Here is a 27,015-nt window from a genome sequence, read left to right as displayed (position 1 = left end):
TTTAGTACATGAATGCAGTTTCATTTGTCTTGAAGCACAAGGTACAAAAAAACTTTTTTGTAAAGGTTGACGTTTTTATTAAAGAACCTTCAAAGAAATCATCGTCAGAGTGAACCAGTGGAAGTAACTGAACTGAATGGTCTAATGGTAAAAGAGGAGAAGAAGAAGAATTCTCCCCTGCAAGAATCTACACAAGCCTCCAAGAAGATTACTATAATAAGCTCCTTTTGCTGTGAGTCTTGTCGACCGTGAGAGATCTGAGATCTAGTTTGGCCGCCTTTTAATTAGACTTTTTGCCGTCCTGCTCTTGCAGTCCGTTGCCCGGAGTGCACCATATAAGAGGTTGTCTAAACGTTGCCGCCACGTTAAAAAGGTAAGACACAATTTCTATCCTTAGTACTTTGGCATTACACTAGACCGCTTTAAGTGCAAAAAACATCTAAAAAATATACCAGCAGCCAGAAAGTCAAGACTCATAACAATATCATTAGAAAACTGGTTGTGACCTCATGAGGAGCAGACACATCGACCCTACATACTGCTATTCTGACTTGGGTGTATCCTGTGGTCGAATATTGTGTCCCTGTGTGGCAACGGAGGGACCATACCAGAAAAATGTTCACCTGAACGACAAACGTATGAAATCGTCACGGGTACCCTGAAATTCACACTCATTCCCTGGCTGTAATTCCACCGCCAGAACTCAGGTGGAAAGAAGCCACGGTAAGAGAACGGACAAAGCTACAGCATTCAAACCATATACAGAACCTCCCAATTTACGAGACGGTGAACAACCTTCCACCAAAACGCCTCAAAACCCCGAATCTCTTGTCGGCTGATGATGATGAGGCGAACCTGATGGCTACCTGATCAAAGTAGACTGGCGTCATAAATTGAACATGTCACCAATTCACCAACATGACATAACAGATCCCACTCTTGCTCTACCAGGATTTGATCTCTATAGAAGCACCTGGAGCAATCTCAATAGAATTAGGACCAGCATGCAATATGCAATGCCATGATGTATAAGTGGCGACTCTCCAGCCTGTGATTGCGGAGCTGATGAGCAAACCGTGGAGCATATTGTTCGCGAATGCCCTTTAAGGAAGTACATGGGACCATTCAGAGATATTATCAATGCCACACCCCCTGCACTGGCTGCGTTCCCTGGATGTAGAGCTCTGACTGAAGTTCTAATCACATCTGCCGTCGCAAATTTTTACTTACTGTTTTTTTAAACTTATTTACATATATGTTCTTCCTTTTTATTTTTCCATTTTTGTGATATGTTGTATTTTGTTCTGTATACCATGATCACTGACATTTATACTGTTAAATTGCTGTTGCTATAACGTCATACTATAAATAAAAAATCAAATAACTATAATAAGCTACACATCCAATGGCATCTACCATGACTCTCAAAGAGGATGGCGGTGTCCGACATCCTATGTGAGTAACTATTATTTGATCAAAACGTTTTTGAAAGCTAGCAGTCATAAGTCAGTTCACTATAACAGGTAAGATGTAAGGTACTTGGATACTTACCGAGGTTCTGGTACCAAAAAAGACACTTCGGCTCTTAGGTAAATTGCCGATGGGTCCAAGTACTCATAAGTACGTTCAGTTAAGTAAAATCCAGCTTAAATACTTTATTTAGACTTCACTCTTTGGTTCTTTGAATCTTACCTGCCCCCAGATCCAGCACTCCTTTCATTATCAACCCTTTTAATCCTGATGCATTTTTACCATGGAATATTTCACCCCATAAACCGCTAGTTAAATGAAATTCCAGCTTGATATTCAAGTGTTGGGCGATGGTTTTCAAAATTTCTATTTCCGTTCCTGAGATATCCGGTATGTCACAACTGTTAACTCCAAAGTTCTTTCTGACAACCACATAAGGGGGATGATCAAAGGTTCCCACTTTAATTATGTACCCTTTTAAGGCGGAGTGCTCTTCAGGGAATATGGTGTGGTTCCAAAGAAAGGATTGATTAATGGAGAACCACTTGTTGATTAGCACTTGAGGCTGGGCTAAGTGTTGAAGTTTCCAAATTGAAGACTCAATTTCCTCCTTTCCTGCCCGGGTGAGGAACTTAGAAACATTGACCAGCAACCCATGACAAGAAACACTCAACGGGACTTCAGAGAACAGATTTCCATCCGTAACAATCAGATACTTCCTGGAGTGCAGTGATTCTTTGTGTCTACGGATTTCATGTTCCAGTAGTTCAAAAGTGTGGACAGGGTCCAGCACATCCAGAACAAAGTTTTGACAACCAAAATTATGAAATACGGTGGTGGAAATACTGGATGAATCAGTGTTAACCACCACACTGCCAGATGGTAGGCTCAAACTGAATTTACTGTCACTTACTACAATAAAACAGGACGAAGAATTGAAAAACTGTTGAATTAGAATGTTGATTAGCAAATCAAGCTTTGGGGGCCACATTGTAAGATGTGAAGGACATTAGAGGGTTTAGAAGTAAAAGGTGATAAATGTGTGTTAATGGCGGAGTAGGAATGAGCTTAAGTTCTTATTTTTACAGATGTAATAGTAAATATTCTAGGAAGCACAGCTCTAGTCATACACAGCAATAAAACCCATAGTTAACTGCTAATCGTGAGCAAACACAACAGTATTATTATCACTAATATTTCCAAGAGTTTATTAAACGTTGTGTATTTAAATTAATGTCTTGTTGACTTGGAAAAGACAAAAAAGAATTTTAACTATTTTGCTTTTTTGAATCAGGTCAAGGCTGTAAAAATTTGTTTGACTATGGCTATTTATTACTTCGAGAAGTCAAAGAAAGAAACTCTCAAGAATATAAAGAGCTAACTATAAGAAAATAATAGGAAATAAAAAAAGATACTAGATAGGACGTAAGAAAATATATTACTGAATTAATAAACAACAGCATAGAAGAAAATAGACGGATGAAGGTACTAAAATCCAAATTGTCACAAGGGAAGGCAAAAATAATAAAACTACAAGATAAATCGGGCAAGCTTGCCACAGAAAAAAAAACAAATAGCAAAAGTAGTAGAACAATTTTGTACAGACCTCTACTCGACCACCCTTCCAAACCCAATCAAAGAAAAAGGGCAAATTCTAAACATAGGCTCCGAGGAAATTCCAGAAATAACTCAAAACAAACTAGAAATGGCCTTAAACAAATGAAAAAGAAAAAATATTCAGGGGAAGAGGGAATAACTAGTGAAATCTTAAAAATAGCAGGGAGCGAGCTTTGGGAAGCTTACTTTTTTTGAATTCAAGTTCTAGAATTGAAGCTTTTAAACTGCTTTAGAAGCAGAAGGAAGATTTTAGACTGTTTTGCACATTTCTGTTCTCAAAATTTGTTTTAACTACTTGAGGAGCATTTGGAAGGTTTTGGTCAGTTTAAAGAGCATATTGAAGGTTCTGGAATGATTTAGAGGCATTTGGAAACTTAAACGGTTCTATACTTTTTTGGAAAATTTAGACAATTTTGAAATTTTTTGGAAGCTTCTAGACTATAGTTTAAGAGCATTTGGAAGCTTTTAGACCGTTTTAAAAAGCTTCCACTGCTTTAGAAGAATTTTGGAGTTATTTCTGTAGTATTTTGAAATCTTTTTAGACTACTTAAGGACCATTTGGAAGGTTTCTAGAGAGTTAGAAGAGCATTGAAGGTTTTTGGACTGCTTTTAAAGCATTTGAAGACTTATGGACTGTTATAGAAACTTATGGAAGCTTTTAGATTGCCTTGAAATTTTTTGAGAGCTTCTAGACTAGTTGAAGATAATTTGGAATCCTTTAGAGCGTTTTAAAAGCTTTTGGAAGGCTTTCGACTGCTTGAGAAACATTTTGGAGTTTCTGCAGTGCTTTTTTTTGTAAATCTAATCGTTTTCGAGATATTTACCAAAAACTACTTAGATACACTTTTTACCGAAAATTAGTTCCAAAATTGAACACCCTGTACCTTGGTAATTTTTGGGAGTTTAGAGAGGTTTAACCACTCAAAAGAAACGTCTTGACTTTCTCTTTTCAGTGGCGTAGAGAAAAAAATTCTATCTAAAAAATTGTGTACAGGGTGAGCCAAAATAATGACTCACTAACAATTTCGTGCACACCCTGTATTGAGGTTCAAACGTTACGTAGTTTGGTTTAGTGGTCCATTAAGAACAATTATGCATTCTTGTAGTTTTTGTGTAAATCTAACCGTTTTCGAAATATTTACTAAAAACCACTTTAATTAAGGCGGCGATCAGTATAGTAGGCCAGGAAAAACCTTCATTTGGACAAAATGTCGGTGCATTTTCCCAAAAAAACGCGAATAACTTGATTATTTAAAACGTTCCGTATAGACACATTAAATGATCGTAAGTAGCTAATGATTAAAGCTATCACGTGACGTTGAGCGGGCACCGCTAACTTGCCCCGTCTGGCCGCTAGAGGGCGACATACTTGATTACCTTTTTTCGGACATTTTTCTAAATATCTCGAAAACGGTTTGAGTTATCAGCGTGATTTTTCATGTATGCCTCTCAAAGAGACGTAACTTTCATTAAATATAATATTTTACCGTACAACGCACCGGTCGATCTTGAAAAATAAAAAACTATATTTTTGACATTTTTAGGGGTAACCCTATATTTTTTTTGGAAAATTTTTTGAATTTTGAAAATTTTCTTTAACTGCCTTAGTTAGTTAAGGTTAATGGTAGAAATGTGACGTAAAGTGTCATTTGTCAAAATATAATTTTTAAGGGTGCCATGTCTTGAAAACTGTAAAAAGTCTTAATTTCATAGTCAGTGACAAAATGGCGGCAGTTAGAGCAAAACAGACACCAGATTTGTGTTCTCTTGAGCATGTGTTTACAGTTTAAAGAGCACTGAAGGTTCTGGACTGTTTTAAGGTATTTGAAATCTTGAAGACGGTTCTAGAAACTTTTGGAAGCCGCTAAGAAGCTGCTCTAGAAGCATACGGAAGCTTCTAGACTGTTTTCAAATCGTTTGAGAGCTTCTATAGATAAGTTGAAAAACATTTGAAACCTTGTAACGAAGTTACTAATTTTTCGCTGTTTCTATCGAATTTGCGCGTGACCTTCACTGCTGGGTGCTAGACCGCGGCCGTCGTGGCGTCGATTTTGTCGGGGCCGTCCGGTGCCGTTCGAAATGGTTCGGTGGGCGCTGAGAGTGGGTACCGCCACTAACAGCCCCCACCGTGGGTTTTGTGTATAAAAGAAGGCCCCGCACCGGAAAATAGGGATTCTTCGATCATCAAAAGATCGAAACCAGCCAGCTAAGCCGTTCCGTGCCGACCGATATCTCTTATCTCCGCGAATCTGTAAGTAAAAAATAGGCACATACCGACCGTCCGGTATTTGTTCTGTTTGCTGTTTAAACCCGTACCGTTAACTGTAGCTATTTTAACAAAACTGTAAATTGGGGCATTTTCAGTATTTTTCCGGGGTTTCCGTTTGGGGCATTTACTATATCTTTCCGGGGTTTTCCGTTTGAGGGTATTTCTGGTAAGACGGCGCCGGCTACAGTTACTTTTTTGTGAAAACAGTTAGGTAATCCTTCTGGTCCTGTTCCTGTTAGTTGAACACCGGGGAAACGGTGTAGCAAGCGGGAACGGTGAATCCTGTGACTCGTTTGCTTAGCTCCGGGGAAACGGAGTAGTAAACGGGTTTGGGGATACTGGAGGGATTAGCGGCTGTGTGACTGGCAACGTCACGAGACTTGAAACCTCTGTTGCATGCTTGGGGAAACAGCGTGCAACGGAGGCTCTATTTGTCGAACCCCGGGGAATCGGGGCGGCACCTAGAGGTTAGGTCGAGTGACGGGAACACCGCTGGTCACGTAATTGGGCCTCTTTGGGTTTTTGGAATGAATTCCGGCGCCGAGTAGTCAGTTTTACATAACCGTACCGTACCGCCGTACTTACACCGTGTCACAGACAGTTTTAACCTACAGTAGTCAGGCTAAACAGTAGTGGAGGGTCCGTAGGTAGTTTTCATTATCGTTACACGCTTTCCCCGTACCACCGAATAAGGTAACTTCCGTTTCATTGGGTATTCGTTACCGTAAGTATTTACTGTAAGTACCGAGAGCCGCAATACAGTGCATTTAGAGGAAACAGTTGTTTTAATTTTGTTTTCTTCCCGAATCCTTTGGAACTTTTCTCCAGCTGTCTAAAGGCTACCCAGGTACCGCAAAGTGGACCTTCAGCCACTATAAATAACGAAGGTGGCGCCCGAGGCAACGTAACCGAAGAAATCCGCAAGAAAAGCGCTACAACCTTTCAGACTGTTCTGAAAGCTTTTGGAAGCTTCAAGACTGTTTTGTAAGCTTTTGCAAGACATTTTGGAGCTTATACAGTGCGTTTTTTTTAACGCGCAACATAGGATTTTACGTGTTAAATTTTTAAGCCCATGTTAGACCATGTTGTTTTGGAACTTCAAGTGTAATACTTGATGGGTGTGTGTTTAGTACCCTGAAGCTTAATTAAGTTTACCAATTCGGTCTAAAAAGTGTTTACAAACTAACGAAAAATCATCTTTTTTCGATAAGATTTTATCTTTCCATGCTCCCTGTATGCATGGTAGGTGCTTGTTGTTTTTGATACTGGCAGGACAGGTAGCAGGTAGAGTGACATATTTATTTATAACGTCAAAAGGGCATTTTATGATCGTTTGGGATACTGTTTGGTTTCAAACGGAGGTCACTTTGAACAATTTATTTAAAAAAATACTTCTTCTGTACTTAATTCTTGATATAAAGTTAATAATCGCATTTTGACCACCCTGTTTTACTTTATACACCAAATTTTACCTGCTACCTGCCCTGCCAGTATCAAAAACAACAAGCACCTACCATGCATACAGGGAGCACGGAAAGATAAAATCTTTTCAAAAAAAGATGATTTTTTGTAAGTTTGTAAACAGTTTTTAGACCGAATTGGTAAACTTACTTAAGCTTCGGGGCACTAAACACACACCCGTCAAGTTTTACACTTGTAGTTCCAAAACAACATGGTCTAACATGGGCTTAAAAATTTAACACTTAAAATCCTATGTTGCGCGTTTAAAAAAACGCACTGTATAGTGTTTTGGAATGTTTTTACATCTTTTTAGACTACTTTGAAGCATTTTGAAATTATTTGGTCAGTTTAAATTTGCAAATACCCATTTTCCCACAGATAATTGGTATGTTTTTGTCTCTCAGAAGCCTTCAATATCTCAATATAGCTTGAAAAGCTTCAACTGTAAATTAACCTACACAAAATAAAACCATACAAAAAATAGCAGCAAATAAGCATAAAAAACTAAATTAAGCAGAAAAAGAAGAAAAAAGTAAAATTCTTAGAAATCCAAACTCTAATTAACACAAACCGTCTAACTAATAAACTAGACTCCTACCAGCCAGTTGAGCAGGCCGGTTTTCGCAAAGGCTACAGCACAACGGACAATATACAAACTCTCCGTTTACTGATATAAAAATAAGATGTTGACACTATAATTCAGAACATCTGTCAACCTCGTGTTTTCTCTTAAATTTTCTTTAATTTTTGCTGTTTATTTTGTGTTCTATAGACGTTCTTCTTTTCTTTGTATGTTGTATACTTATAACACGTACCTATGCTACATAATTTAGAGGAGGAGGACATTTTTGAAATTGCCATTTGCGATTCCGACTGGGAAGATGAAGACGACTTGGATGATTTGTTGCTTTAGCTCTTGCATAATGAAAATAATATAGTGATAAGAAAAGATCTTTATGGCTCTCCCATCTCTTGGGATGTTCACATGGGACTTGTAAATCCAAAGCGCAATTTGAAATCTGATTATTCCATGTTTTGTTAGGAAAATAACTTGAATAAAAAAAAAGTTGATTGACAGAAACCTCTTTGCGAGTTGCCTAGAACGTAGACGTTATAGCCCGTAAAGTTACGTTACACCGCAACATGTTAAAACCGTTATCCGTTATTTTTGCATGTGCAAGTGGTAAAGTATTGCGTATAAGGTTTTGCTGCCACTTAAAGTGTCTAATGGGAACTTTCGTGCGTCCTTACAGAAAAGGTACATTTTCTCGACAATGAATCAACCGAGAAATAGACAGAGTTTAGTTAGTAGTTTTCAGATTCGTATAATGAAAAGTTTATTTTGAATCAAGTATCGCTATTTCTTATATTTATAACCTTTTCTCCAAACGAATTTTGATGCCATTTTGGGATTTAAGTATCGATGCAGACTCAACGATGGGTTCGAACGGAGGGTAGGCGGGAAACAGCTCAAAATTCAATAGAACCATAGCCAATGCCATTTTCAATTCCAAAATGGCAAATTTTTGTCCTGGAATTAAACGTCTGTGTAATTTGGTAGACTCTTAGTAGTTACTAACCTATACAATTTCTGGGACCAGCACTAAACGGTAAATAAGAAAAAGGTTGGTTATCCTCCTCCAAAAATCGCGAAGGATTAAACTCGTCAGGTTTGTTATAGACTGAAGCATCTCTGTTGACAGCACTGACCAGTACAGCAACAGTGAGACCTTTTGGGAGGACTTTGTTACCTGTAAATATTTAGATCTATCTTAGATTATTGAGGTTAGGTTAGGTTAGGTTAGTTATACTTTCAAAGTTTAATACCTGTTTCCCCGACACTCACCAAGTCGATTTTAAGTACAACTTAAACTAAGTTGAGGTTGAAAACATGGGGACAGTACAATAAGCCATTAGGCTTACGTGCTATCTGGAGCTGACAGCCGACAGACCCATGGAGAAAGAAAAAAAAAAAAAAAAAAAAAAGTTGAGGTTTGAATGTGACAGATCAGGTACGATATAACTCAATCTAAACTACACTTATCTAAGCTGTCCTTAAACTCAACTTAGCTACTGATGGGAAAACGGACAAAAGTGACTTCCTCAATTTTGTTATTATTTATAGCTTATTTTATTTATTATCAGCCATACCATCATAGATTAAGTCCTCCGTGATATGCCTGGCGATCATCGGTACTGAAGGGTACAGCCTCAAGGTCTCCTTGATCACCAGATCTAGGTACTTGAGGTTTTGGAGGTCCCAAATGGTGATTTTGGACGTGCTTCCCAAAGGTTCCACTTCCCTGAATGCCTCCGCCTGACAAACTCAATTCATGAACTGTTTAAATGTTGCTTTAAATACTCACTTGAACGCTGGGATGTTGCGCTAACAAGTACATGGCAAAGCCAAGGGCTGAGGCTGTAGTATCATGACCCTTAAAAAAAACTTTTAAAAATCATTCCCAAGACTCATGAACGAAGTCTGAACAACAGTAGTAAACAAATGTCAAAGAGATGTGTCATGATTATGAAGCGGCCTTTTTCAACAAGTTCACTTACAGCAAACATGAATGTGTCCACTTCGTGCCTGATAAAGTCCTGACTCAAAGGATGTCCATTCTCATCTCTGTACTTGAGCAACAGATCCAAGAACGCCATCTTTCGTTTTCTCTCTCCGTTCTCTTCACTCTCAGTCTCGAGCTCTTTTTTCCTCCTGTTGATCACACTTTCAGACACCTCGTGAAGTAGTTTGACGTTTGTCATTTCCTGTCTATAGTCTGCGGTCAGTTTGTAAAAGAAATCAAAGGATTTAAAGGGATTAAAACTCCTTTCCATTGTCAGCTGTCCCATGCTAGACACGGCGGTAATGTAGTCGGAATTTTCTTGGTATTGGATTTTCAGTTGGACACCCATCGAAGTTTCTGGAACCCGAAAATTAGATTTTTAATAAAGTGGGGTATAGAAAAGGTGCGGAGAGCCAGCAATGTTTAGTCTTAAATCTAAACGGACTGATGCGGACGGAGAGTTAGCAATAAAAATAGTTGTGTAACTTTATTTAAAGTGATTTTATTATAAATTGTTGTGTGTTCGTTTAATAAAGTATGTTTAAAGTCCCATTATGTAATAAAGTCCCATTATGTACCCATCATTCCATGTTCAACTACGCCAAGAACCAGTGTCCCAAATTGGACAATTGGAATTAGGTCATATGTATCCTGAAGAAAAGCAATTTGTAGTGAATATGTACAAACCGATATTAAATGAAGACCCGTATGCAAAAACCCCCAAAACATAACTGAAGTGAAACAGTTAATGAATGATTGGAAATTCAAGTCTAGCAAGTTAGTAATTATTTAAATTTTTATGTTTATGTTAGTTAAACTTTCAATAAAACTTTAAATTATTTTTATAAACCAGCACATAACATCACTTATCTAATTTAAACATCAACAAACTTATGCCAGTGTCACCCAAACCCGTAAATAATATCTGGGCAATTTTTTGGTAACTGTTGCTTGTGTAATCCAGGCTTCTTCATTCGCTCCACCTAGTTTTCAAATAGGGTTTAGAGTATTTACAGATACAGAACAAAATACTGTGTTACTACCAAACTAACATTTCTACCAACATTTTTTCTATCCATATATTTAGGTAAAGTTAAACCAGAAAAGATTATTATGAACCATTGTATTAAGAAATTTAAATTGTTTTATAAAATGGAATTGGCAGATCCCAGTTTTCTGTTTTCTGAAGTTTGTTGCTTTAACTTTGCCTTTACCTAAACTTTGTACAGAAACAGGTTAATTAATTTTGGAAACCTGTATTTTTGCCTTAAATTCATCGTCATCATACAATTCTAAAAGATTTTCTGCATCACGTATGTCTACTGCTCGATCCACAAAGTTCAAATTTTATACATTGGCCTTGAAATTGAGATATTAGAAAAACTATTAGGTTAGGTTAGGTTAGGTTAGGTTAGGTAGATGACATTATTAACAAAAAATATTTTGATTTTGGAACGGTTTACCGACAGCCCCCATTCTTTGTACTCTTTTAATAGCTTTCTTGTCATATACTCTAAGTCCTCTTTGTCTTGTGCAAAAACAACCTGATCATCTGCAAACTGCAGGGTGTATAAGGTGCTGTCATCACTTATTTGTATGCCCATCCCACTACATGATCTTCTCCATCGCCTCAAAGCTTCGTTCACATAGAATTTAAATAGCGTGGGTGAGAGACAACAGCTCTTCCTTAAGCCCTTCGTAACTGGAAAGCTGTCTGAGATTTTGTTTCTCAATTTGATCTTAGAATGGTCGTATAGTTGTCTGACTGCAGCTATTAACGTGACATTAATTCGGGACCTGTCTAGTACTTGCCATAGTTGAACGGGTACGGTGTCGTATGCTTTTGTAAGATCGACAAACAGAGGATACGTCTCTCTGTTCCTGGCGACTTTCTTTTCATTTAGTTGGACAAGGCAAAATATGTGATCCAGACAAGGACCAGCTTGTTCTTCAATTTCCAGAGGACTGTACTGTAACGAAGTTACTAATTTTTTGTTAAAATGTAGAATTAGATTAAAGAAAACAATGCGCAGCCTCACACGCTTAAGGTACATTGCGTCTTCGCGACAGAATGGTGAACGCACCGCCGCGATCGATAAAGGTCCAGCGCGCAGCCGCGGTAGCGTAAACGAAGTAACATCGCGCCGTCGCGACTCGCGAGCTGGTAAACAGGTGATGCGCCGCGCGCTACATTCAGTGATGCCAACCTGTAGGGAATTTCCCTATTCGTAGGGAATATTGCTTATAAATTAGGTGCGTAGGGAAAAAGGGCCAAAAGGGGCAGAAAATACAAAGTTACACGTATGTAGGGAAATTTGAAGTGATTACTAAAAAAAGTTTAAAAATCCAATAAAAAATTTAAAAAAACTGTCTCGGCGGCACTTACCATACCAGTTATGACCTTAAGCGCTTAAGCCTTAAGTTCCAACCTTAAAAATACATATAAGAAAATAATTTTGAAATTTCCATACCTGTACAAGTATACAAATAAGACTTAATTTGTTTGGATTTTTTGTTAGTTTCTTGAGTTTAATAAATTCACAATTATGTGTCCTAATTTATTTCGTTTTTTTTTTTCATTTTATTTGTTTAAGGTTTGTGTTGTTTGTTTTTATTAATATTGTCTCTGTTAATACCATATATGATATTCAAAAAAAAATTAAATTTTTATTTTTGCTTAGTAGTATAAAGATTTATTATATATTATATTTTTTAACTAAACAAATTTTTCAAAATACCATTTGGATGTCCTTTAATTAAACTATTATGGTTTTGCCAAAAAATAGTAAAAAATAAAACTTACAAAAACATCAATTATTTATGATTGTGAAATGTTCACCTGAGTTTTAAGATGTAACATCATAGGCCATCTTGTTTTATCAGAATGAGTTAAAATGAGACAGACTTTATAAACACTCTAGTAAATACTGACGCCAAAATACATCTAATACCCCACTGGGCCACTGTACAACAGCGTAGGGAAAAGTAGGGAAATTTCTGGTTGACGGTTGGGGAAATTTGTTCTGAAAGGTTGGCATCACTGGCTACATTATCGAGTTCTCCCGGAGTTATTCCGGAGGTGGTTATCGAACCGAACCAACCGACGCTGCAGTCAGTTCTTCCCGGACCACCGACCGACCAGGGTTGCCAACTTAGGGTTTTAGTTTGGTGTATTTTGTATACAGTAAGGGAAATTGAATTGGGAAAGTTCGTTTCTTTACTGGCACATAAAAGCAATATGATAGTAAACAATAAAGTCAATAAAATGTTTATTAGATTTTTTTACTAAATCTAGTTAAGATACTCGTTTAAGCAATTTAACTTTACATATAAAGCTTACACACAAAACAATTTAAACAAGATTAATATTTTCTCGTACAGAAAAACTAGACATGCGCTTTCCTTTATACGAAGTGTATATCATAAAACCTAAACCGCATACAAGAACGATCAGTAAAATATTAGTAATGATCGATCCAGTGTTGCCAGTTGATTGATCATTGCCGACTTTATCCATTTTCTGCGCTTTAACGTAATTTTGCTCTGGTTTTGCGATTTGCAATTTGGATATTTTCTCGTCCAACACAGAAGCAAAGTGATCCGTCAAAATTTTATCCCTTTCCTCCGAGTTGGTAGCTTTGGTAAGATTTTTCTCTTAACATAACTTTAGTCAGTTGATCAGTTATTTCTTGAATTTTTAAGTATATGAAGGTGATATTGCTACGCGATTCACTAATCTCCTGACTGATTCGTTGATCTACCAGCATTTGAACGCTTTCAAAAGGATCAAACTTAACTTTGTCACTTTTATTATTTGCCACATCTCTACATTTGATACCAAGCATATTGTTATCGTCGTGTTTGTTGCCTTGGACTATTTTAATGTCTTGAAGTATCAGACTGTGTATGATATCTTTCAAATCCGAACAACTCCAACTGTTCCCATCTAAATGAACCGTTTTCAAAAATTCACAATTTAAAAAGAACGAAATCCAATTATTGTCCATCCCGTAGGTACTTTCGTGGAATAAATTGTGAGATACGTCCACGTATTCTAGTTTTTTTGCATTTTTAAAAGAACTTGTTGGCATTGAAGACAGTAAGTTGTGATTTAGGTCCAAAACCCGTAAATTTTGGGCGTTTACCCATAATGATCCATTTAAAGTTTTGATACTGTTGTGACTTAAATTGAGTGTCATTACTGATTCGGTAATAGGTAGTGAGAAGTACGTTAACTTATTGTTACTTAAATATATGTTCTTAAAGTTATAAGGAATGTCAAAAGTGTTTAACATGTTAAAACTCAGATCTACAGAAGGCTGAACAACGTAGGTGAGTAAATTCGCACTAAAATGTTTGATTTGATTGTTATTTAGTGAAATTAATTCTAAATGGTTCTGGTAGTTGAACACATTTTCTGGTAAATAAGTGATGCTGTTAAAGCTGAGATCAATGGTAAACAGATCTGGTAAATGCTTGAAGCTCGATTCGTTTACAATACTAATACGTGACACGTTGAGTATTTGCAATTCTGGCATTAGAGAGAAAACATCATCGTCTATTGAAGTTAGTAAATTATTAGCCAGATTCAATTCTTTTAGATGCTGAATCGGCACAAAATATCCTGGATATATTTTCGCGATATGGTTTCCGGAAAAATCCAATTTCCACAGATAAGTAATCGAACATTCCACATCAAATTCGGCTTCTACTAGCTCTATATTTCCCGTAGTGATTGTTCTGAAAATTACATTCATGCTTAATGGTGAATTATCGGGGGTAATTGCACAAGTGCATAAAAATTACCGATAATTTTGCCTGAAAACTTGTTATCTCTTAACTGCATGAGTTTATTTTCATATTTTTTTGACGAAAGAGCCCGACACCGAAGGTGGAGGGCTCTTTTAGAAAAAAATAAGAAAATGACCGAATGCGGTTTGCAAAGATAACAAGTTTGAACGCAGAATTATCAGGTCATTTTTAAGGCACGAATGTAATTTTGGAGAATATTTCCCGAATAAAGAAAATGTTTTGGTTTTGCTGCAACTATAGATTGCTCAATGGATTTGCAATGAGCAAGTTCCAAACAGTTTATTAATTTTTGTTAACATCGCGTTTGACATTGTTTGGTTATAAAAAATCAAAAAACTGCGCAAGGACAACAATTAGTGTACTAGCAATAGGCTCTACAACAATGCAGTCGTTATAGATACGTACAGTGCAATTATCGAAATGCAATTATCACTTTAGAATGCAATTATCGCTGTCATTCTGGTGAAAATGCACTGCTCATATGGGACATTTAACACATGAGGGAAATATTCGCCGTAAAGGCGATAGGCGATGTAATAAGCGTTACAAAAATATTGATTATTATTTTCAGAGAAATCGCAGTGAAATGGACGAATTTCCGTTGTTGTTGCGGTAAAATCAATGCATGACAAACAATCGTAATTGGGTCGTTGTTTGTAATTGAAGTTCTCCGGTGTTGTGTTGATGCAATCTCCTTCTCCTTGAACCAAACCAATGGTCATACAACATAGCATCAATAAGTGAATCCTAAAAAAAAAACGTGACTATATTAATTTTCTCTTTCTTACTTCTTCGATCTTGTCAGTTCGGGGCGCTAGAGGGCGTTTTTCAAATTTCGTCCATTTCGAAAACTCCTCACAACTTTTTTGTTTATTAAAATATCGAATGTTCCGTTTTCCTCAAACTAACTATTATTTAGCCATATTATGGATTTTAAAAAATGTGTTTGTGAAAATTTTAAAGTGTTTCTTTGTGCAAAAAATTTCTTGACAAAATTGCACTTTTGATAAAAATTGCTTTTTTTACTTTTTGAAATATCGTAGCTTATTTAAATCCATCCACAGGAAATTCGTTCCTACGCCATTCGAAAAAGCATAAAAAATACTACAAAATGGATTAAAAATGGCCTCTGTAGCTCCTCATGTTACCGAGATATTGAATTTCAAAAAGTACTTAAAAACCCCTCTAGCACCCCCCCATTCTTTCAATTTTTTTGAAAAGTGAAAAATTTTAAAGTGCTTTTTTTGTGCTTATTATTTCACCTAATTTAAGGTTCTTTTGTTTAAATATGTCCTTTGCTGTGCATTGGAACCCTTCTGGAGCAAAATAAAAATTTGACAAATATTGCATATTTTGACTTTTTGAAAAATCGTAGCTCTTTTATTTAAATTCGCACGAAATTCGTTCCTTCGCCATTAGAAAAAGCATAAAAAATACTACAAAATAGATTAAAAATGGCATCTGTAGCTCCTCATGTTACCGAGATATTGAATTTCAAAAAGTACATAAAAAATACCCCTAATACCCCCATTCTTTAAATTTTTTTGAAAACTGAAAATTTGTAAAATGTTTTTTTTGTACCTATTTCAACAAATTTAAGGTTCTTTTGTATAAATATGCCCTTTTCTGTGCATTGGAACCCTTATAGAGCAAAATAAAAATTTGCCAAAATTGCACTTTTGAGAAAAATTGCATTTTCTTACTTTTTGAAATATCGTAGCTTTTTTATTTAAACTCGCAGAAACTTCGTTCCAACGCCATTCGAAAAAGCATAAAAAATACTAAAATAAATAACTATTTTGATTAAAAAAAAATCGGCTTGCTGCTTTTTTTCGACCATTAAGAAAATACAAACGTGTGTTTTAGGCAAATACTGAACATGTGAGAGCACGAGCTGAAAAAGCAGAATTACTTCAATTTTTGAATCCTTTATTGTACGAAGCGCTAGCAATAAAAACGAGGAAAAAAATAGTAAAATAACCAGAATAAGGAACAGCAAATTTTTATTTAAATTGTCGTCAAAAAAGGTAAAAACCTACTTACATGTTTTGAGCCATTCTTCACGCCACTAAAATCTTATAATAAAGCAAGTAAATCGCCGGGATTCGATTAATTTTCAGTTATTAATAATAAAACCAATTAGTGCCAGTACTGATAAACTAAAGAATACTTTGCAACTTATCAGTACACACACAAAAGCATTCTGTACGTTCATCCGACGTCAGCGGCTTAGAAGCTAAGTAAGCGGTCATAACAAACTAAATAGGACCGCTTACTTAACCTCTAAGCCGCTGAGATCGGGTAAACGTACCCATTTTGTAAGATTGTAAGAATTTTATTTTGTTACATGGTGTTCCAGAAATATTGACAGTTGAGTTATTTTTTAAGATTTCCAAAATTTTTCCCAAAATTATTTTAAAATTTAAATTCAAATTTTGATTTTTGAAACATTTTTTCAGTTTCCAGGTCAGTGTTTTTATGGTTTTTCAGACTTTGACAAAACTGTCCTTACTCTCCTTACACAATCAATTTAACAATAACCTAACACTGTAATCTTATGGTATATGACAAAAATTACACAAATACAGGATGACGCAACAATACAATAAACGAATACATACATCATTAAATTTTCAAATTTTTTTAATTTTAATATTTCTTATATTAAATATTTCAAAAATTGACTTGATAACCGTAAAATTCCTCTTTTGAGACAATTTTTATGAACCAAACTTAAAATGTAATTTATGAATTGAATTTTTACGGTTTTGGAAATTAAAAAAAACAAAAAACACCCTGTAAAAGCATAAAATTCTCACAATCTGACTTCCGACAGGATAAATGCAACAATGCTTTGTCCAGTGTGTACTGATAAATTTAGTTACAAAGTATACATCAGTTTATCAGTACTGTTTATCAGTACTGTTTATCAGTACCTATACTGTTTAATCAGTACTACAATTAATTAAAATTAATCACGGAATTTATTTCCTGCTCGTGTGTTTTCATGGCTCAAATTACTCAAAATATGTAAGTTTTTTTTTTACTTTTTTGATGCATTTTTTGGTAAAAACTATTTTTATTTCTTTCATTATTGTCGATTTTCTTAAACTTTTTCTCTACTCTACTCTATTTTCGCTTTTTTCCTTATTTTTGCTAGCTCTTTTAAATTGTGTTCTCACATTTGCAGTATTTGCTTAAAATAGTCACTATTCGTAGTTTCTGATTGGTCAAAAAAAGCTGTTTTTTTTTGACACTTTTGCTAATTGACAATTTAGGTTGAATTAATGCGGAAAGCGTCTTTTCCGCACTTTAACTGCCTGCCCTGCAGCCAGGCTTGCTTAACAACTCCAGTGGGAAAATATCACTTTTCGCATTTGTTTAGGTAAATAACTATTGGAACATCAATCATTTCCAGTTATACAGTGTGTCCAGGTTAGGGAAGGCCTAATAATGGGTTAAATAGGAAACAAGTTTAGAAATGCTTGTCCAGAAAAATTAGAGAATTTCCAAAACAGTTTGTCAGTTGGACAGTTTTCGAGATATATACAAAAAAGTATAAAATTAAGTGACTAACTTTGACGCCATCTAGCGGCCAAACGGGACAACTTAGCCGCGCCCGCTCAACGTCACGTGATAGCCCCATTCACTGGCTATCTACGGTTCTATGATGGATTTACCAAATGTTTGAAATAAGCGAGTTATTAGCAATTTTATGGTAAAAATGCATCAAAATTACTGTTTTTTGCAGTTTTACATTAGGGTACCATTGTAAAGCGCCATATTGGTACTATCTCAATGAAATTCCTGTGATAGACTGATAATCAACCCAATAATAGCCCCATTCATTGGCTTATATCTTATGACAGCTGTCACGTGACGTAAGAAACGTACAAAAGTGTTTCTAAACGTCAGAACTGTCAAATTTGGCTCGATGGAGCTATAAACACAACGTACAGAGCAATTCCTAAAGGAAACACAATCAGGTCACTGGTGAGTGAGTCTTGACAGTTGTCACGTGACGTAAGCAGAGACTCGAAATACTACAAATTGGTATATTGAACCACCCTGTAACTGTCAAAATAACCGAGTTATTGACAATACAATGGAGTAGTTTACAGGGTGATTCATTAAATTTTTAACATTCTTGTAACTTGTTTTCATTTTATAAAAAAAAATACGAGATATGAATCTTGTAGATATTTGCGTTTACTTTATTCCTACATCAGTATACAGGTTGTCCCAAATTTGAGCAACAAACCAAACTTATAATTTTTTATTCGATTTTTGGAATCTACGTCAAATTCTAGGCCTACTTGATGTAAAATGTTTGTATCGATATTCAATTGTTTTTGCTCTAGCAGCCTTACTTTGACCACCCTCCTCGAAAGCAGTAATTCCCAATTTGAGCAAAATTTTGGTGCACTTTTCCAGAAAATCGTTCCTAACTCGCTTATTTGAAACACCCTGTATACAACCACTGTATAACAAAAGAAAGCTAATGAACGGGGCTATCACGTGACGTTGAGTAGGCACGGCTAAGTTGCCCCGTTTAGCCGCTAGAGGGCGTTAAAATTGACTCTCGCTTTTTGCAGTTTTTGCTCAATATCTCATGAACGTTTCCAGTTAGGGGCCTTGAAATTTTTACGACAAATGCACCTCGATGGGATGCAACTTTTACCGTCTATACACTTTTTTGGTACCATGCACCGTTTGACCTTGAAAAATTAAAAACTAGAATTGTCAAGAATTTTCAAGAGTGGAACCTTCTGATTTTTTTTTCAGAAATTTTTTTTTTTCAAAATTAACCTCAACTGCTTAAATACCTTCAGGTTAATAATACAAAAATAACGTAAAACGCCATTTGTCATTTTGCAAGGGTGCCACGCCCTAAAGTGTCAAAATTGACACAATTTCAAAGGTCATCTCCGACACGATGCCAGTTAGAGCAAAACGTACGTCAGATTGGTGTTCCTCAGGTTCAAATTAGTTAAAAAAATCACTTTGACTGAGGAAAATCCAAAATGGTCGCCGTTAGTATAGTAGGCACAAAGAATCCCTAATTTAGATTAAAATTCCGTGCCCTTTTCCAGAAAATCGTCCCTAACTCGCTTACTTGAAACACCCTGTATAAAACCACCGTATAACAAAAGAAAGCTAATGAATGGGGCTATCACGTGACGTTAAGCAGGCACGGCTAAGTTGCCTCGTTTAGCCGCTAGAGGGCGTTAAAATTGACTCTAGCTTTTTGCAGTTTTTGCGTCTGAAAATTTTCAGAAAATCAAGAAAATTTGGAAAATTAAAATTTTCAAAATTAATTTCAACTGCCTAAATACCTTCAAGTTAGTAGTACAAAAATGTTAAAAACGAATTATTTTTTAATTTTCAGATTTTCCAATTTCTTCGGAAAATTACTGAAAAATTTCCATAAATTTAATTTTCCGGAAATTTTACATCCCTGTAGTAAATCCTTTATTAGTGTTCCTGTAAATCCTTTAAAGGTTCTTATAAATTAGTGTTCCCTAACGTCTCAACTGTCAAATTTGGCTCCGTGTATCACCTTTAAACATACTGGCGCTCCTTAGTGTGGACACACTGTACAGATACAGGAAACACCCTGTATATAGATTAAGCATTATATAACAGAAAATAAATTACGTTTCCTTTTTAGGATCCAGTTATGGATGCTATGTTGTATGATCATTCGTTTGGTTCAAGGAGATTGCATCAACAGAGGATTGGAGAACTTTGTTTACAAACAACGATCCAACTCTTATAATTGTTTGTCGTGCATTGATTTTACTGCAACAACAAGAAACATTCGGCGAGTTGTCTGTGAATTTTCCGAAAATAATATTCCGTATCTTTGTGACGTTTATAACAGTGCCTATAACCTTTATCAGGATGGTACACCAAGAAATTTAAAATTAATTTTTGATTCAAGCAGCACTGGATTGATAGAATTATCAGAACCTAACCAAGTCACATGTTCATATAATGTACTGTGGAAATTGGATTTTTCCGGAAACAATATTGCGAAAATATATCCAGGATATTTTATGACTATTCAGCATCTAAAAGAATTGAATCTGGCTAATAATTTACTAACTTCAATAGACGATGATGTTTTTTTAGACATTCCAGAACTACAAACACTCAACATGTCAAGTAACAACATTAGTATTGTAAACCAATTGAGCTTCATGAATTTACTAGACCTGTTTACCATTGATCTCAGCTTTAACAGCATCACTTATTTACCAGAAAACGTGTTCAACTACCAGCACCATTTAGAATTAATTTTACTAAATAACAATCAAATCAAACATTTCAGTGTGAATTTACTCACCTACATTGTTCAGCCTTCTGTAGATCTGAGTTTTAACATGTTAAACACTTTTGACATTCCTTATAACTTTAAGAACATATATTTAAGTAACAATAAGTTAACGTACTTCTCACTACCTATTACCGAATCAGTAATGACACTCAATTTAAGTCACAACAGTATCAAAACTTTAAATGGATCATTATGGGTAAACGCCCAAAATTTACGGGTTTTGGACCTAAATCACAACTTACTGTCTTCAATGCCAACAAGTTCTTTTAAAAATGCAAAAAAACTAGAATACGTGGACGTATCTCACAATTTATTCCACGAAAGTACCTACGGGATGGACAATAATTGGATTTCGTTCTTTTTAAATTGTGAATTTTTGAAAACGGTTCATTTAGATGGGAACAGTTGGAGTTGTTCGGATTTGAAAGATATCATACACAGTCTGATACTTCAAGACATTAAAATAGTCCAAGGCAACAAACACGACGATAACAATATGCTTGGTATCAAATGTAGAGATGTGGCAAATAATAAAAGTGACAAAATCAAGTTTGATCCTTTTGAAAGCGTTCAAATGCTGGTAGATCAACGAATCAGTCAGGAGATTAGTGAATCGCGTAGCAATATCACCTTTATATACTCAAAAATTCAAGAAATAACTGATCAACTGACTAAAATTATGTTACGAGAAAACCTTACCAAAGCTACCAACTCGGAGGAAAGGGATAAAATTTTGACGGATCACTTTGCTTCTGTGTTGGACGAGAAAATATCCAAATTGCAAATCGCAAAACCAGAGCAAAATTACGTTGAAGCGCAGAAAATGGAGAAAATCGGCAATGATCAATCAACTGGCAACACTGAATCGATCATTTCTAATATTTTACTGATCGTTCTTGTATGCGGTTTAGGTTTTCTGATATACACTTCATATAAAGGAAAGCGCATGTCTAGTTCTTCTGTACAAGAAAATATTCATCTTGTTTAAATTGTTTTGTGTGTAAGTTTTATATGTAAAGTTAAATTGCTTAAACGAGTATCTTAACTAGACTTAGTAAAAAAATCTAATAAACATTTTATTGACTTTATTGTTTACTATCATATTGCTTTTATGTGCCAGTGCAGAAACGAACTTTTCCAATTCAATTTCCCTCACAGTATACAAAATACACCAAAGACTCCATGATTGTGGTAGAACCGGCAACGGCGCCAATCTTGTTGCCAAGCAGTGTTCCCAAACGTAGCGGAATTCCGCTACTGTAGCGGATTTTCGATCTATGTAGCGGCGGAATTAACATATTGTAGCTGAAGTAGCGGAAATTTAAATATATTCAGACAGTAAAAATAAAGCAGTGGTATGTATACAGTTAAACGTAAATCTGCAGTTTTACCAAAAAATTTTACTATTTAAACTACGTACTGAAGTTAAGCTGAACAAATAAAACTAATTCTCAAATAAAATACCCTTTAATCGCGCTTAGGCTACTTTTTTTTTGGTTGTAGCGGAGTTTTGGCAAATGTAGCGGAATATTGAATAGCCGGTGGCGGCGAAGAACGTGAAACGGTTGGCAACACTGTTTTAGACCCTAGATTTAGGGATAAATTTGGAGTCTAGGGGCAAATCTAGGGTTCATCATGTTTTAGGGGTTTTTTTAGGGTCTTTTATTTTTGCTTTAATCTAAAATATACCATGGCATAAACATAAACCTTCTTAAAACAATTATAATCTGTGGACACTAATCATTCACCTCCGAAACCACATCAAAGTAATGCATGATTGAACACCCGTTAGCTTGACATTATTGTAGGCGCGTTCCTAAATTTACCTCACAGATCAGTCCGAGCACTACAAATGAGTCAAATGACTACTGTCATTAACGTCACAATCTCCTATCTAGGGTTTTCTAGGGTTATTTGAAAATATTTTAGGGTACTAGAACTTCTGGAGTTGGCAACCCTGCGACCGACGCTTCAGCCAGCTGAACGGTAAATTTTATCGTTCCTGGGGGCAAGCTTTGAAGGTGTAGGTATTTCGAAATCGTTTCCTTCGGACCGCCAGTGCAGGATGTTATAACACTGCTGGTTAACTTCGAGGGCCACGACTCTGAAAACCTCTCGGCGATTTGAGTTGTTTCCTCTGGACTGCCAGTACCGGATGTTATAACACTGCTGGTCAACTCCGGAGGCTACAATCTCACTATCGCCTAGGTATTTCCGAACCGTTTCCTTCGGACCGCCGGTACTGGATGTTATAACACTGCCGGTTAACTTCGAAGGCTACGGCTCCGAAATCCTGTAACCAGACCTGAATTCACCCAGGTCTTTCCGAACTGATTTCTTCGGACTGTCAGCTCCGGCCTTTTTAGCCGCCAACTGGTCAACTCCGAGGGCTGACCGTTTGAAAGCTGTTACCGATTCCGTCTGTGCCCCCAGAACACAGTTTTCGTACCGTCCGAATCTGTCATGCATACCGTAACCGTCTGTTTACCGTTTCGAAACCGTCTTAGTTCTCCGTACCGTTCCCCGTTCTGAACACTAGGTTGTGTTGTCCGCTTGTTTTCCGTTTCAAAGTTACCGTATTAATTTAGTTAGGATCTCCAGGTCCGACTGTACCGTTTATTAATTTGAACACGAGGCTGTGTTGTTCTCTGTTTGTTCATTTGTGCTAGAGTTTTTAAGTAAGGATATGACTGATTGTTAACTGTTATTTTTCCTGGTTAACACGACTTGTTTAGTTTTGCTGACAACCCTGTGTTTCCTTATTTTTGTCCCACTCCCTTCATCCATTAACAGATAAACGTGAACTCTGTCTTCGACTGTGTAAAAGCTCCCCAGGTATACGAAGCGAGTTCCTTAGTTACGCTTCTCCAAATAAAACTAAGGTGGCGCCCGAGTTTCAAAGCACCTACCCCTAGGTGTGGCAAAAACCGTACCAGAACCGGTACGTAAAGGCAATTACAGTACTCTTCCTCTATAAAGTTTATGAGATCCCATAGAGACGGCTCAAATATTTTAACAAATTTTCTTTAATCCTGTATGTTACTTCCCGTTCAGCTAAACGGTAAGTACAGCAGGTATTTACTTTCCGGTTTGTTAGTGCTAACAACCAGAAATTAGACAGGAACTAGTCCTTCCCGCCTTCAAAACAGTTGCTGTATTCACTCAAAATTAGACAAGTCGTACAAAAATCAATATTTAGTTACATATGGTGTGTGAGTGAGCGACGCGTTTTGCCCTATTATGGCTGATCAGAGTGGTGGCTACAGGGTTTGATAAATATCAAAAAAATCCTTTGTTGCAGTATATTAACTAGACCAGATCTTCCAAATCAACAAATCTATATTGACAACACGATCCAAATTGATTGTGAGTTTTTTCGCACCGGGATTCTACTAAATCATGCTTTCATTAAAGTTACCTTACAGTTTAGGTCGCCAATAGTATTCTAGGGTAACTTACGACAAATTACATCCAAAGTGTACCGGGTCACTATATAGTGGACGTCCACTTCATCCTTTCCAACTTCCCGTCCCAGAATTCTCACCAGATCTTTGGTGGCGTCTTCAAACACCTCAATAAACTGTTCCAGAATGGAAAAATGAAAAGCTGGAGTCAGTATTTTCCTGCTCCTCCTCCACTCTTCACCTGTAAGTTCTGAGATTGAATTGAGGTGTTTTTGTATTTGAAGGAATTTAGTTACCTGCAGATATTAAAAGTCCTCCTCCAAGCCAGTTGCGCAAGAATCCATAAGAATAGCTTTTAGTTAGAGGTAGATTGGAAGATAGGAACCACTTTAAAAAGTCTGGATTTGAGGCCGTCAGTATGGGAAAAAATCCCACGTCCATGTAACATAACCCATTGTTTTTGGTTAGATGATTTTTGATATTTTCCAGAATTTCTAGAAATTCAAGAAAAAGTCCACCAAATGTTAGAGAAAAAGACTGTTAAAATTTTATTTTTACAAATTGCTGCCAAAAAGTCACTTGAGATTGTTGCATCGTTTGTTCACGTTCCAACAATAATAATAAAGTTTAGCGATGCGTTGAAGTTTAGGTATTCTAGGTTAGCCCCACGGTAACGACTGCCACAAATCTTAGATATATTTTACCAAACATCTATATTATACGCAGTTCTAGTAGTATCTTGAGCGGTGAATTTGACAGATTGACTTATTAGAAGAGACAGTTTGAAACAAATAAACTGCTCGCCACGTCAACCTGGACAGTAATTTTTTTGGGTCATTTTTTAAAACCTACAAAGGAATCTACAGATTTTAATGCGGTTTGGACTGTCATTGGGCTTGATTTCTTGGCTTTTTAACTGATGTAAAAAGTTTTGCTTTAATGCACTCTAACTGCCTTATACAGGGTGTGAAGGAAGTGTGTGCAAAATAGTGAAATTTTTTAGTAGTAGGGTGTAGATCCAATATTATCTGTTACATAATTTTTAAGGCAACCCCACGACCAATAAGACCATACAGGGTGGCTAGAGACAATCAAATTGGGACAAGAACGTGTGCAACGTGTGGGACAAGAACGTGTGTAAATATTAATTTACAGTCACTTCACTAATAAATAATCTTAACTTTTTTCTTACATAGCAACTTCTTGTCTAGGGTATTACCTCGGGACGTTTTTGGGCGTTTCTTAATTAACGTCATGTGTCAGAAGAAATATCGAGTTTTCCGGAAAATGGATATAACACTGTTCTATTTATTTAATGCTAATATAGCTTAATCTAATTTAAGCCATATTAGCCGGTTTATATCTATCATTGAAATTCCGTTGTATGTTCACATTAGCTGTTACATAATCTGACTACTTTACAGGACAAGCCTCATATTTAGTAACATGATGTCCAGCGATAGTGAGTGAAACTTGAAGTTGTTTGCCAAATTGTTTTTCCACTTTAACACTCTGTATGGTTCTATCGGTCAAGAGAGTTGACTTAAAATTATGCAACACGTAATATGGGACCCCTCACGTGACTTAAAATGACAGTTCAAAACCTTAATTCAAGATTGAGCACTGCTATATCGCATTTTTTGCATAAATCGATATTTCTTGGGTCACAGGACGTTAATTGGGGAACGGCCAAAAACTTTCCGAGATATTGACCTCAGCAAGCCCAAAAAAATTATTGATTAATTGGGAACTACTTGAAAATTTCACTTTTTTGCACGCGCTTCTTTTCCACCCTGTATAGTACAGTGGCGGTGCATTTAAGTCAGAGCTTTTCTATCAAAATCTGTCATTTCGTTCAGAAATGGCAAGGTTTAAAAAATGACTCTGACTCTGGTTATCTCGAGAACGGATCGTTCTATTTATTTAAAAAAAGATTACCAAAATTCACCTAAAATTCTACTAGGACTGCATAGAAAAAAGCTGAAAGGTAAAATAGCTCTCAGGTTATGTGTAATGGTCGTCTCCTACTAGTTATTGTAAAACTAATAAGCAAGTGGTGTCATAGCAAACCTAACTGATTTAAAATTTGGTTGCATTCAAGAAACAGAAAGGTTATTTAGAGTTATGTACCTTTATTTGTACCTAAACAGCAAATTTCCCATAAGAAAAGTTTTTTAAAATCAAACATGTTGCAAAAGTGCCAAACTTCAAACAGTTTTTACGGTTTTACACAAAACAACAAAAATTGGTGATGGCGGTTTTGCTATGATACCACTCAATTCTCATTTTGCACTGTCTAGAACCCCCAGTATTGAGGGATTGAAGTTTTCTATGCATCTTAAACATATGGCTTAATTTTTAACTATACAGTGAGTAAGGTTTAAGAAGAGCTGGTAATTTGAACTAAAAATTAGAGTTTTAATTACTTTAATGCCTGGAAATTACGTTTTACTGAAATGTTTGTCTTTATGATGCTTTTCTATATGCCACCCTGTTTTGCTCCCTGTTTTGAGAAACTTATCCAGTTTTTGGAAAATGAAAGAAGAGGAGACGTCTGGTAAGCTTCTGTCAGGTACAGGAGCTGGTGCTAAGCGACACGTTTTTCAAGCTTCCTCCGCGTAGGCTAAGAAACCAAGTTGATTTCATCATGATACCAAAACGATATAGAAACGCAATCAAATCAGTGAAAACCTATCCTGAAGCAGACGTTTATTCCGACCATAACCCACTGGTATGCAAAATGGAAGTTAAACTGAGGCTTTTTAAAATAGAGAGACCTAACAATATCAAAATAAACATTAGAAAGCTTCACAATCCTGATATAAAACAACAACTACTACAGTTATCCTTAAGTACTAGTATAAAAGACATAAACAGATCTACAGTGGATGCAATCTGCATGTAGGACAAAATTAAAGACGCCATTGAAGAAACATGCAAAACGTATTTAAAGCAAGACCGTATAAAGAAGAAGGAATGGATGACAGATGAATAACTCGACATGATGGAAGAAAGAAGGAATTACAAGAACAAATATCTAACAAAATACCGAGACATTCATAATAACATAAGAAGAAA

General features: G+C 36.1%; 3 protein-coding genes across 7 annotated transcripts in view; 1 reads left to right on the top strand and 2 right to left on the bottom strand.

Moving 5' to 3' along the window:
* Nucleotides 1–27,015, bottom strand: part of LOC145729769 (putative cytochrome P450 4s3) — a 30,228-nt gene that overhangs the window by 1,274 nt on the left and 1,939 nt on the right. For 2 of the 4 annotated variants that reach the window (XM_081980673.1, XM_081980675.1), the window contains exons 2-8: nt 24,234–24,431; nt 23,993–24,187; nt 9,377–9,738; nt 9,184–9,252; nt 8,969–9,134; nt 8,398–8,568; nt 8,195–8,348 (exon numbers count right to left, since the gene is read on the bottom strand). In XM_081980673.1, coding sequence (XP_081836799.1) covers nt 8,195–8,348; nt 8,398–8,568; nt 8,969–9,134; nt 9,184–9,252; nt 9,377–9,738; nt 23,993–24,187; nt 24,234–24,431 — 1,315 coding nt within the window. The remainder of the gene's footprint in view (nt 1–8,194; nt 8,349–8,397; nt 8,569–8,968; nt 9,135–9,183; nt 9,253–9,376; nt 9,739–23,992; nt 24,188–24,233; nt 24,432–27,015) is intronic. The other 2 variants (XM_081980674.1, XM_081980676.1) reach the window with 2 other exon arrangements.
* On the bottom strand, nt 12,637–16,377 carry LOC145729772 (extracellular matrix protein 2-like). Its single transcript, XM_081980681.1, has 2 exons — nt 16,237–16,377; nt 12,637–14,940 (listed from the first exon to the last, which is right to left on the bottom strand). Exon 2 carries the CDS (start codon nt 14,136–14,138, stop codon nt 12,993–12,995), a length of 1,146 nt encoding a protein of 381 aa, XP_081836807.1. The 5' UTR covers nt 14,139–14,940; nt 16,237–16,377; the 3' UTR covers nt 12,637–12,992.
* On the top strand, nt 17,090–21,617 carry LOC145729770 (uncharacterized). 2 transcript variants are annotated; one of them, XM_081980678.1, is made up of 2 exons: nt 17,090–17,223; nt 19,865–21,617. In XM_081980678.1, the coding sequence occupies exons 1-2, from the start codon at nt 17,201–17,203 to the stop codon at nt 21,519–21,521; spliced, it is 1,680 nt and encodes a 559-aa protein (XP_081836804.1). In that variant the 5' UTR covers nt 17,090–17,200; the 3' UTR covers nt 21,522–21,617. The 2 variants fall into 2 exon arrangements, with proteins under 2 accessions (XP_081836804.1, XP_081836803.1); XM_081980677.1 differs by lacking the exon at nt 17,090–17,223 and adding an exon at nt 17,470–17,578.

The sequence above is a fragment of the Ips typographus genome, linkage group LG5 (genome assembly GCF_016097725.1).
Source record: "Ips typographus isolate SLU linkage group LG5, UJ_Ityp_2.0, whole genome shotgun sequence".
Classification (NCBI taxonomy): Eukaryota; Metazoa; Arthropoda; class Insecta; order Coleoptera; family Curculionidae; genus Ips; species Ips typographus.
Note: the sequence above shows the minus strand (reverse complement) of the source record. Positions and strands in the feature narration are given on the sequence as shown.